Source organism: Molothrus ater, chromosome 9 (genome assembly GCF_012460135.2).
Source record: "Molothrus ater isolate BHLD 08-10-18 breed brown headed cowbird chromosome 9, BPBGC_Mater_1.1, whole genome shotgun sequence".
Taxonomy (NCBI): domain Eukaryota; kingdom Metazoa; phylum Chordata; class Aves; order Passeriformes; family Icteridae; genus Molothrus; species Molothrus ater.
In genome coordinates this window covers 20709835-20723381 of record NC_050486.2, presented here as the reverse complement: position 1 = coordinate 20723381, position 13547 = coordinate 20709835, and the positions used below count along the sequence as shown (strand labels likewise).

At 41.4% G+C, this 13547-nt stretch overlaps 1 protein-coding gene across 7 annotated transcripts in view; it reads right to left on the bottom strand.

The window, feature by feature from the left end:
- ST3GAL3 (ST3 beta-galactoside alpha-2,3-sialyltransferase 3) overlaps positions 1 to 13547 on the bottom strand; it is a 175177-nt gene that overhangs the window by 65894 nt on the left and 95736 nt on the right. For all 7 annotated transcript variants that reach the window (XM_036388060.2, XM_036388061.2, XM_036388058.2 and 4 more), the window contains one exon: positions 4248 to 4342. In XM_036388060.2, the coding sequence (XP_036243953.1) occupies positions 4248 to 4342 (95 nt within the window). The remainder of the gene's footprint in view (positions 1 to 4247; positions 4343 to 13547) is intronic.

The following is a 13547-nucleotide window of genomic DNA, read 5'->3' as shown; positions in this document are numbered from 1 at the left end:
CAAATTAAACCCTTGCAAATGGTGAAACATGGGAGGCACTCCAACATCCAAGTTAATGCCAAAACAATAGCTTGGGACACAGGAGGGTGCTCGGCAGCTGGAGCTGTCCCCCACAGGAACCCTTGACATTTAGAGCTTTTAGAATTCCAACATCTTGTTACAGTTTGATCTTCTTGACAGCTGTGAGAGTTGACCAATTTCATCATGTTCCTCACTCTGGCTATAAACACACCAGCAAACGCACTGGCAGCAGGGCACGGACCCACTCGGTGCTGCTCGAGTCCACACTAACAGTGTTAGCACAGTCCCAGATATGCTCACCAGGGCCAACAAACATCCTCCTCTACAATTCTCATGCATTCACAGGCTAATACAGGCCAGTGACCTTTCTTGATAGGAAGCCTGGACATAGCCACTCTGTTTTTGTGGGGGGCAGGGAGTTAATCTGTTTGAACAATGAGCTCAACAGCGTTCACGACCACAGGACAACCACTTTATTTATTAATAGAGATGGAGTCATCGTTTCCAAGCACTTAGAGTGGCCCATCCCGTTTCCAGACTCTGTCAAATCCCACAGTAGGGGACAACAAGTTTGATGTGGCAGACAATCTCAGTTTCTAAAAGTGCAGTCAAACATGACACTGGTCTGTTTGTCAACACGGCCATTCCTCATTTAAAAATCTTGATCCAGATTCTGAAATATAATCTCATGGGTTCACAGCCAGCTGCAAAAGTGGGCAAAACCTAGAGCCACTGTTACATGAATGGCCAAACTAGACACTGGTAGTGACCGTTTAAGGTGCCAAAACATAATCACACCTCTTCATACCTATTATTTCCCCTGTTCTCTGCACACAGAGGAAACCAGACTTTCCACAAGGACTACAGACACCTATGATGAATGCAACAACATCTTCAACCTGCTGGATCAGCTCCAACATTCCTGACAGCTCTCACCTCTGCTTTTGTCCCGGGTTCCTGGGCATTGTGATCAAGTAATTAGGACCAATCCTTGGTCCAGATCTTTGGTGAACAGAGTCAACAACTACAACATATACTAAAACTCTACCCATTTAAGACAGGTTAAGAAAAAGGTACAACAGCTGCTCTTAGGTTCCTCTTCATCTATTTCTAATAACTAGTTGACGACTCTCAGAACCACTGCTCAAAGAGAGTTTGATCAGGACTTCATACCACACACCTCATCTCAGAAAGCAGCAGGGTTGCCACCTGCTTATTCTGTGCCTCTTTCATAGAATGCAAGTAATCACTAAGGCTTTTAACTGACAATAGCAGCAGTTTCCCATCTGACACAGCATGTGCAGTATTCCTACTGCAATAGCCCATTTCACAACCAGCAGCATTCAGGGAAAGTCTAAAAACTTTCATATTCAGGACCCTATTCACCTTGAGGGCTTCTACACACAAATGCTCTTGCCAAGAATGGAGCACTCTGTCCATAAAACCTCCTTGCCTGGGCTGATGGCCAAATCAGAAAATAACCACTGGAGTGAAGGAGCAAGAAATCTTTCACAAAGAAGCACTGTAAAACTTTCTATGTTGTACTGAGTACGTTTAAGCATCTGGATATAGGAGAGCTGTCTTTACAATTAGATTCTCATCAAAGAAAATGAAAATCTCTGATGGACTGTGTCAAAATGATCAGCATACTGCCTTCTCTTTGATATGATAACCTTTAAAGAGCAGTAGTCCTGCCCTGAAAATTTCTGAGCCATTTCTACTCTTTTACATGTAATTTATAGAGACGTGTTATTCCAAATTAGTGAAACCCAGTAGACAATACTCCTCAAAAGCTGCTTTCCCCTAAATATTGCAAGACTCGTTCTAGCAATCTTGGAACTGTCCTTTCTTGGACCAGTAAACACAAAGTGATGGATAAAAAAGGACTTAATTCAGCTTTTTTTCAGAGACAAAGCAAAGCAAAACTTAGGTAAGAATAGAAACTTTAACAAAAGAAAGTAGAAATGGTGGATTAGCTTCCAAGTTACTAAGAATCCCTTGGTTTCATAACTGGAGCATTTTCAAGCTACCACAGATTAGTTTCTAGAAGTTCCTTGGAACATGCAGCATCACTGAAAGTGAGCTCATCCTGTAGATATATTTCAAACACAAAAAAAGCAAACCCAAAAAGACCCAAACAAACAAAAAGCCATTTTGCACTTGGAACAGATCACAGTGACTTAAGAACAGCAGGTGATATTCACCACAGTACTCAGCAAGATCTTCCCATTGCCGTCTCGGCTGCAGTAGGTGTCTATAAACACCAACCACCTTTCCCAGTGTGCTGCACGTCAGAAATCCCAGCTGACAGTGTCATGGGGCTGCCTAACACACAGAGCAGAGCTCCTGCCCCGTCTGTTTCAACACAGCCACATCTCTCTACACTTCCTCAGCCACCCTGACTACTCCTTTTCCCATGCACATCCCAGCTCTGACAGTTTTCACCTTGCACCAGCACGTGACTGAGCTCCACGCTGCCTGCCTGGATCATTTGTTTGGATATCATTAGATGGCCCTGACTGAAAGCCCTAATGAGGTGCTGATTCCATCATCCAATCAGTTGTCTGAGCCCAAATGCATCCCATGGGACAGCCAGAAAAGACTGATGCAAGAATTCCAAGTGATGTGTAACATGAAAGGGCGCCATTCGCATCGCTAGGACTCACAGCCTGTCAGCAGGGCCATTAGAAATCCGGGGCTACACAGATTTATAATTCAACCCTCCCACACACAGAACTTGCTCCAGACTGAAACTTGGCACAAAATTCAGTCCCAGGAGGGTGTTAAAAAAATAACCTATTCAACGGTTTCCGTCCCATGGCTTCAGCTCACAGCCATTTAAATAATGGCAATTTCTCATTTCTCTTTTTAACTGAGGAAATCCAATATAAAACACCAGATTTACATAACATTGCAGTGGTGATACAAGCTGGCAACAAACCCAGAGAAAAGGCTGCCAGAGCCATTCTGTCATTCTCTTTTGGTGAATTTCTCTATTTGGATTCAGTTTAATGGAATGATTTTTATTAGGTCTAGCTGACATCACATGTAACCTGTAAATCCCACCTCCACACTGGCCAGGCATCTTGCCCTAGCTTTGTATACCTTGTGTGTTGGTTAGAAGGGAACAAGCCCTGCTGTGGTCACAGCAGCCTCCCACTTGTGCTGCCACCATTAGTTCTGTGCTGCAAACTCTGCTGGCTGATTTAGAGGACAGTAATTAGCTTCCTATTGAGCTGCAAAAGACTGACTGGACAAGGAATGGACAAAACAAAGAGGGGAACTGATGCAAGCCAAAAGCAATTTGTCAGCAGAGCCTTTGATTTGATCAGAGATTGTTCCATAACTACTACACCTGCTTCCAGAGAGAAATACAGAGCCAAGCTTTCTGTGGTTGCAGTTCTTTCTCCACCAGGTATTTAAATTCCTACAGGATTATCTGTAATCTTGAGTTTGTCAGTGGAAAAAAAAATTTCCAAGTTGAAGCAATGCCACAAAAACTTATTAAATACACTGGACCTCAGATAGTCTTCAATAAATCACTGCAGTGAGCACAAGCCTTCTGCTCCACCACCACTCAGACAGAGGCTATGATTGCACATGTGGGACAAGTAGGAGCTTGGCACCCCAAACCAGATAATCTTCTGGGTGGGCTACTGGCTCCCATCTCATCCACCAGCCACAACTCCTGCTTTCCTGAGAACACCTGAGACACAGCCCCTTCTGCCTTGCTCCAGCTGGTGGATAGGGAATATTAAAATTATCATCAAAGCATCTGAACATACTTTTCTTACTTGTTATATAAGTAAATAAGTAGACCAACTATAAAATTCTATGATAAGAAAATGAAGATTTGTATCAGTGGTCAAGCCCAAGGCACTTCAAACCAGTTTGAACCCTCAGCTGCTGTCAGCAAAGCTGCTACAAGGTCTTCTGGCAGCCAATGTCAAAATGCTTCTTCTTGAATGTGGTCGTTGGTCTAAATTGCCATCGTTGCACTGATTCTCCACATGTACTAAACCATCTTCCCTAAGGCCACCCTCCAGGGTCCATGGTCCAGCTGTAAAAACCTTTCTGCATTTCTCAGAACTACATATACAATAATTCTCTCAAACAGGGGAAATAAACTGAGCTCAAAGGACCACCTGAGTTTTCAAAACAGAAAAGAAAATGGGACAAGCATCTGCAGAGCACCTTCTCCTCCAACAGCTGCAGTTTTCTCATACCTTGTCCTTTAATTCCAAAGGGGGGTACAAAGTCCCTGATACGTGCCCATTTCCTGAAGGAATCGTCCAAGAACATTGGTGCCGGCTTCGAGAACCTGAGAAAACCAAAATGAGAAAGAAATTAACTCCTGAACTAGGAAGTATAAACCTCTGCAGGAATGTTGAGAGAATCCATACCTAAATGCTGATTCTACAATGTCACTGGCAACAGAGTAATGTGGAAGATTTTACTTTTACCCAAAGATGACTGCAGTGAAACAAAACTGCCAGAATTTGTGCCACAAGTCATGGACCTAGCAATCACTTCCACTCAACAATTTAAAACTGCCCCAATACTGTTTGGCTATTAATTTAGCTACAATAAAGTGTAAATTGCAAGCAGGGTTTAGGCAGTTTGAGTTCCAGCTTTGTGAGCCCAAGCCAGTTTCTGGGCTGTCTGTGTGAGGAGTCTGCTTTGGCCTCACTCGTGCACACACACAGCAGCTATCACCACACAGGCAAGAAAACAGTCCAGGAGATCATGAAGCAGTTTGTAGTTTACAGAGAAAGGAAATGGAAATTCAGTGCCTTCTTCAGCATTCATTAACACATAAATGATTCAAGAGAGGTTCCTGCCAAACCAAACAGTTACAATCTATCCAGAATCCCTTACAAAAAAGAGACCTAGTCCTTCTTAACCATGTCATTATGGAAATACATTATCCTAATTATACCCTCAACACATAAACAGCAGCTAGTAAAAATTTGTCTCTTCTAGAAACAATTACTACAGTGGTCAGAGAAAAGGAAACAATTAGCAAATATAGAAACATTAACTTCAATATGGGACCATTTCTGAGTGTATCAAGTATACTAGAAAGTATGTTAATACCATTAGAAATCTGTTCATTCAATCATATCAAAACAGTAGCAGAGATGTTCTGGATCAAAGTCAATCCCACCAAGAAAAGGAGTGTACTACACGTTCAGAGTCAGAGAAAACACCTCCACCACAGAGCAAGGTACATTCCCCTGAAATAGATCCAGCTTTGCCAACCTACACATGGGAGCAGGACAGGTGTAACCCATGGGTTTAGCTCTCCCTTCAGGCTGTTTCTGAACTCAGCATGCAACGCTTGCTGCAGTCAGACAACCTTTGAACTACCTGATTTAGGATAAACTCATCTACACTACACCACAGCCGGGTACAGAGCAACAATTTCAAATAGCAGCACAGTGAGGAAAGGATGGAATGAAATCTAAATTATAAACTGGTCAAAGTGAAGTCCTATCATAGATGCCCAGATGCAGAAATCTATGGAAAGGGGAAAGAGACCAGGAGAATTTAACAAAACGAGAAGTCTCAGATTCACCCATGCATACTGCTTCACATCCACTCACGCAATCTTTAATAAGATAATCTATAGCCATAAAAGCAAGATGCACAGATGACATGGCTGATCTAGAAGGAAAGGAATGTTTTTTCCAGAGCTGAAAATACAAAATATATAACTTTATCTGGGAAAAGGTGGGGGAGGTATGTTAGATATATTAAAGCTTCTGAAGCTTTTAAGTAAAAACACCCCACAGGCCTATTTAAAAACAAATAAATAACAATACAGTATTAACTGTAACACATTTACTCTGAAAATATCCTAAAAACTTCAACAACCTGACAAATTAGTTTAGTGTTTTCTCACACAACTTGGTGCACCAAAATATAATTATTATGATTCCTGGGGTGTCTCCAGGGACTTACCTCCACCTCCTTCCAACATCAACAGGAGGAATCTTTGCAGGTTGGTCATGCAATGCAAGAGCATTATAAGCTGAAGGGCTACAGCAGAGATGCTCACAGCCCTTCCTCTACAGCCACCCCTTGAACTCTCAGCAGAAGCCAGGTCCCACCATTCTCCCCATGCAGCAGCCTAACTCAGAAGCTGCTGTTATTTATACATGCAAATAACTGGCCTGTTTGCAAGTGACATCTGGAAAAGACAATTTACAGAAGTCTGAAGTGTAATAAGGAATGCCTCTCCCTAATTCAGATTTCCATTTACAAAAGGTGCCTGGTAAAACCAGAAGGGAAGGCAGATCCTCCTAAGACTCCCGGGACCCCAGGGGAGTCCCCAAAATCAGCTGAAGCTCAAGGCATGACTGATCTAATGCTCTATGGTATCGCTTCTGCAGGTGACAACCAGGGCACCAAAGTGATGTCAAAGAAGGAGTGAGATGATCATTGGCCTTTTTTTTGTATTTGCTACAAGTTAATGTAGGGATTTTTCTAGCAAAGAACACAACAGCCTTAGACTAGCTACTATTATTTGGTAATATTTAATACTCCTGTATACAGGGCCAGAGAAATGGACTTTTAACTCATACTTTTGCTTCATTTAAGGAGGAAGAACAGTTTTGGGGAAATATTATATCCATATGGGAAAAAAGGGAGCAAGTTAGAAGATATTTTGCTCCCATAAATCTTGAAAGTAACTCCGTTTCGGAAATATTAAGAAATTATGAATGCTGTAAGCTCATGTGCTTTGCCACCTCAATAAATCAGAGCAAGCCAGAGCTGATGTCCAGCAGTGACAGGGAAATGCTGTCTGCCAGACTCTCCAGGAGCATGGCTGTTCTGTCTCAGCTCTGAACTGCATCTGGCGTACTCCAGGACCCTTCAGGAAATATTGGGATTTGTCTCAAACAGGCCATGGGAATGCTCTCTGCAGAGCACCTAAAATACATTCCAAGGAATGCATGGGAGTTTGTCAAAGAGAAAAAGCAAATGTTTCTGAATGATGTTAAAACTCTGCATGCACTGAGCAGCTCGGTATGAGATGCTGCATTTTGCCTGTCACAGCTGCCTAAAGGCAGATTGGCTTCACTGGCAACCACAGCTACAGACCCAAAACAGGTTTGTGTTCCTTCAGAAAATGGCACAGAAAGTGAAAGTTTTGATTTTTCAGTTCTAAATTTCAAGCACTTCCTCTCTACTGCACCCCAAATTCCAGGACAGACATATTGCAATCTCATTGCACCTGACACCCTGAAAAGCTGAGGAATTTGACTGCTCGTGGCAGACACTTATGACCTGTGTAATTTGAGAGAGAAATGCCAAGCATCTACAATCTCTCGTTTGAATGGCATTCCCTGCTAAAACACAAATGACATCTAAATGGGCATTGACATGATAATTGTGAGGTACAAAACAAATCTCTCCCAGCTCTCAAGTTTGAATTCCTCATACAAAGACAGTAATAAAATCTCTAACAATTTGTCACCACGCACAGCAAAAGGAAGCGAACGTTCTGCCAGAAACTGTTCTTAAACAGAAATCTATAATCACACAAAAATGTGATATATATTTGTGCCTAAAGGACTCTGGCTTTTGTGACAAAACATTACATTTCCAGTTCTTTCCTCCCTGACAAGAAGAGTTGTGACCCCAAAGCATTTCTGAAGGCTGAGCTAGCCTGCCAGAAGCTCCCCAGCCAAGTTTTTCAGCCATTCCATTTTGTCCCTGATACTGAGACCACTTCACAGCTGCTCCTCTTTGATGAGCACAGAAGTACTCAGCATAAGCAGCAGTAACTTCCCAAGGTATCCTGCAGTCACTAGGCAAGGTAACTATGGGACAATTTTAGACATTGAATATTGACCAGAATCTGCTCCCTACTCCTTATCTGCTGCTTTCCAGCAATTAATACATAAATGTGTAGAAGAGAAAAATGTACATCCCAGAGAAAGAAAAAGAAATAAACTGATTTGTGTGCCTTTGGCTTTAATGAGGAGGGATGAAGAAAAGGTCAAGTTCCTGAATGAGTAAAGGAGAAGATGGCACCACATTTCTAAGGAACCACAACACCAAGGAAAGGCAGACTATCAGCCACCAAGCTCCACTGTGAGCTTCTATTTCAGATATTCCCTTTTTAAAAACATCCTCCTTTAAGGTGACCCGTAATTTTGTTTATTCTTTAATTAAGGAGAATCAGTAGTGCTGGAAAACTGAAAGCTGAAAGAAAAAAAAAGCCCAAACAGTGCTAGAACATAATGCTGTGCAGAACCTGCACACTGCATTTGTAAAGGAGCAGGAACAGCTTCTCTCTCTTTTTTTAAACCACACATAAATTATTTATTTGCTCTGGCATGACTTCTATCTTCTGTTTGCCGATGATCAAAAGCATCCCTGGTTAGACAGAAGGCACAAAGTCTACCAATGCTATTAATTAAATACAAACTGAAGCCCTTGAGTGCTGAATCATTAGCCCTGACACAGGCATTTATGGAGAGAGAGAGAGAATCTAAACTAACCTTTTCCTTTTTCCTTACTGAGACCTAGAGGTATGCTGTCTCCCTTGCCTCCCTTCTCTGGGGAGCCACATGGTGTGACAGCATAGGCATGAGGAGGTTTGTGACATCCTGATTTTACATTTCTTATTGACATTAATCCTCTGTCAAAAATCCAAGCAGCTCAAAGATTCCTCAAGGAGCTGAAAAATTTAAGAAACTGCATTAATAAGGATTAACCCCATCCTACAACCAACATACCACTTTTCCTGTATCAGCAAACAAAAAAAAAGATGGCTGCAAGAAGAATATCTTTAACAGCAGAGATCACATCAAAAATTAAGTTGATCTTAACAAACTGCAGAAGTCTAAAATAAAAGAATGTGGCAGAGAGAACTTAGCACTGAGGAATGGCTGGTCAGAGCACCCTACCAGTGCCATTTGAGACCACTTAACTCTTTACAAGAGAGTGTGAGCCACAGATCCCCACCCATTTTCTCCCCTGCCCTGTGTGCCTACAGGCCCTTGAGTGTATCTGCAGCTGCCTCTTTCAGGCTGCAAAGGTCTCAGCTACTTGGCCACTCCCCACTCTGACACCACTGAATTACACAGCAGAACAGTGCTCTGCAGTAAATGTCACCACCACTCCTAAAACATGACTTTGAACAGGCTTTATTCCATAAGCAAAGGAAAGGGCAGGTAAAATCAACTGAACCCAAACCCCACAGACCATGTAGCAGTTATCCCTGCCTACTTCCCTGTGAATGATTGCTCTGTACCTTTGAGGCACTCTGGAACATCTTCAGCCTTCTTGCCCTCTGCTCTCCATCACCAAGAAGTTGTTTAAACTCATCAGTGCAACCCTTTTCTCATTTTCTCATTGCTCTATTTAGAGCTGGACCAGCTGCTCCAACATGTATCTTAAAAGGCTCCCATCCTCTGTGCTGTGGTTCATACAAAGAACATTATTACACTCTTGCAGGAAAGATAAACATCCTATCATGAATGAAAAATGTAACTATTACAGCTGTAAAACCTGTTAAATAATCTACTTTATTTAAGATCAGAAAGCATCAACTCAAGGACCATGTCCAATTCTGGGCCTCATGTGAAAAACATGAACAAACTGAAAAAAGGCCATAGGAGACTCTGAAAAATATCTAAGGACTAGAAAACATGATGTCTGAGGAAAGCTATGAAAAAAACCCAACTTTGTTTAGTACAGAAAAACTGGAAGAGTACATGATAAATATTACAAGGCTCCTGCAAAAGAGAAAGATAAAATCTCCATATCTCTGGTAAAGAGAAGCAGTAACACTGGTCCTAAAATGCAGCAAAGAAAACTTAATCATTAAAAAAATGTTTCTTATGCTTGGGATCATGACACATTGAAATCTACTGTCTGGACATGGCTTACAGAACTCACATTAACTACAGCACTTTCTGATTTGATTGTAATATTTTAAACAAGTTTATATCTATTAAACACCAGTTAGCCATAGCTGTGCCTACTTTTAGGAGTGAAATGCAAATAGATGATCTTTTGAAGCTCTGCACAGGTCTATTTCATCTAAAACCACTTTCATACTGGGCTAACATTGCTAGGAGGTGACCAACTAGCCAAGCTACAGCTGGGCTGGGAATCAGGAGCTGCCCTTCAGAATTCTTGCACTTCTTAAGCATTTCTCTTCATATATGGTAATCAAGTTTCAGTACAATCACTGCAGATAAGCAGCACGTGGATTTTCCAGCCTGCTGCCTGCCAAGACTGCTTTCTGTTTGTACCCCGCACCTTTGTGATAAACAGGAAGACACGTAAAGTTTAACCTTTCTGCAGTCATTAATGTCTTGGGCTTATGGCACCGCTAAGGCACAAAATCAAAGAATAATTTAACATTGGCTCAGTCCCTCCTGCTCACTGACTGTGTTCTGACATGCATAAAGTCCAACAAAGTGTCCCGAGCAGCTTACCCACATAATGCAATTAGTCATGGGGACTGGAAAAGTTTTCAGATAAACTAAATATTAAAGACAAAATGAAATCAGTTTGCCTGCTCTGATGAAATCCTCACTTTCCTCCTGATTCTCCAAACATTTCAGACAGAAAACACACATACATGCACAAAAATAACAAGAAGCTTGGTTTAAAGGTTGGCTTCCTCTTGGAAAAAAAACCAAAACAAACAAACCAAAAAACTATAAAATTCAGACCAGGCAGAAGCTTTGTCCTGACCTGCCTCATGCAGCAGCTTATAAGACAACATGCAAAATTTGTCATTGTTCACAAAACTCTCTAATACCAAAACACAATTATGCAGGGGTGAAAAGCTAACTTCTCAACAACACAAGGTTCTGTTAGTTTAAAAACCAGTCTTCTAACATAATTTCAATGTCATAGCTTGTTTCTCATGTGTTATTGTCAATGATGCAAGATTGAATTACAGCTCATTCTTCCTGCAAAAAGCCAGGTGGGGGGTTCAAGAACTCTGAGGGAGCACTGAGCCAAATACATGAGATTATGTGGTATTTGGAAACATGATGAAGGTGAGCGAAAGCAGACTGCAATTACTGCCTGGGTTTCCAAAGCCTTCTGTGCAAACAAAAAACGAGATGAAGAGGGAAGGTGAAAGGTCCAATGCTTCTCCCAAGAAGAAAGAGTTAGCTTCCATAGAAGATGCCAACCAGCAACTCTGCCAGTTGGCCAGGCTTTAGCACAATTCTGTTCCTGTTAATACTCTGCTGGAACAGGAAGGGGATTGTGCTTTCTAATGAACACCAACTGGAGAGCAGTCATGGAGGGTCTGCTGCTGTTCAACACTGCACTCCCAAAAGGCAGGGTATCCAGGGATCTCTTTTTTTCTGGTGAAGATCTAACACATTCCAAAAGACTGCAAAGGATGGGCACAGTTCCCAGCACGGACCTGTTGTCTTTCATCACACTAATTAACCAGTCTGTTAAATGCAGTGACTGCACAGTACTTTTATAAAGCCAACTTAATGTTCTCTTTATCCTTCCTGCAGAGAGAAGTTAATCCCTGTTATTGCCACTCACTGCTCATTCTTGCCACCACTGGCCATGTCTGACTGTCCTGAGCTGCCAGCAGTCTTATGGTGGAGCACAACAAATTGCACTTCTCTGTTTCAAAAGCTCTGATCTCATCTTCTCCTACCACACTGTTTAATGTATATGCCTATCTTGAGGTTATACTACTGTCTCAGACCAACCTTCAGATTTCAAATCATTGGAGAGAATAGTAAAATTTCGAGTGGCCTTCATTCATTACTTCACAAGTAATTATGTTGCTGTAGAAGGAGCCTGGAACACTCAATGCTGTAAAGAGAGTGGTATATATGTAGGGAACAGGACACTGATGAAAAAGAGCCTTCCACCATCAGCTAAGCCAAAAATGCACATATTGCTCAGCACAGCCCAGCACAGAGCTGATGTGACTGCTCTGCTGATGTACAGCACAGGGGATGTGGCACAGAAGGGAAAGAGCTGTTGAAGCTAATGAACAACTAAGCACAAAATGAGTGAGACTTGATCCTGATACAACCAGCTAAAGACAAAAATAAGGTCATCAATCTTTAAAAAAATCTAGAACAGCTTTGTTATGGAAGCTAATGAAGACAGGAAAGCACAAAACAAATTACTTGATGTGAAGATTGGTCATTTTATGAAAGGGGTTGTATGATCTGGTGTCTGCATAGACAGAAGACTGGACTTCATCACTCATTCAGTTTCTGAATGCCTGATGTTCCTTCACCTCTGGCCCATTGCTCTTATCCAGCTCAAAAATCTGCGTGGGCCAAAAGTTCCCTGCATAAGTCTTACAGGAGTAAGGATGCTGGCAGAAGAAATGTCAACGTTTCAATAATTGTAACTAAAACAGATGGGTTGATCTGAGTGAAAATAGTCTTTAGTTTTTTCAAGGCTCATACACTTCTGGAATGACCAATTCCATTTTAGAAGCTAGACAAAAAATTCCTATTAACACAATATGGAAAACATAAGTCTGTTGTGAAATACACATGGCATTAACAGAAGGCTTGTGAGCTCTTCTGATTTTCTTACATGTAGAGCAACATTCTGAAAAGTTCTACAGGACACAGTTCCTCATATCACACTCCTGGGAGAATCTTCAGCCTTCATGTTAAAAAAATCCCACAGCAAATAAAAAAATATTTTTATAGACTTATAGTTGGAAATGAGACCTCAATAACTAATAAATGCTCAGAAACCTGAGGAGGAATAAAAAGAAACCATTCTTTTTCAACTGCATGAATTTTCTATCCTAACTCTTTATTACTGACTATTTGCTGGTTGCAATTCTCATCAGTGAAATTCCCCACAGTGACTTTAAGGTGATCCAGAGAAGGTTTCCTCAATGAAAATGCATGCAAGGGACAAACTTGCTTTCACACACCAACAGGAAATGAGAGGAAAACAGTAAATGTGAGGGAAAAAAGTCTGCAGAAGCTATTGCTCTGACAGCTGCCTACAGCACACAAGACAGGCAGACAATTAAATGCAAAGAAACAAAGACAAGAAGTGAATCTTCTTTGCACACCACAAATTGATGCTCAAAGACAATTATACAGATGTTTCTTACAATTTTTGTCAGTTATTTTCAGAAGATTTTTTTTAAAGTTATCACAATGTGCATTTCATGTGAAAAGCTGGCATAGCAATGACCAAATCAGGTCTGCAGTTCCTTTGAGAAAACAGGAAGATATGAACTAGAAATGAGAACAAAATTCGCAGTGGAAACAAGAAAGGACTGAAAGCAGGGGAGGTGTTGGGCAAGCACAGGAGATGCTAGGCAAGCACAGTTCTCCCCAAAAACTGGACAATGCTTTTTGGCTGGAATCCATACCATGGCTTGCACCATTCAGCAGTTGGACATCCTAACTTAAAAAACAGTGAGAGTGGAAATGTTCTCTATTGCACAAATTCCTAAGGTCTAAACAATTTAGCTTGTCATGCTCCTTCTTGTAGGAAGTTGTTCAAGGAGCAATTATGTGATTTTCAAGCTT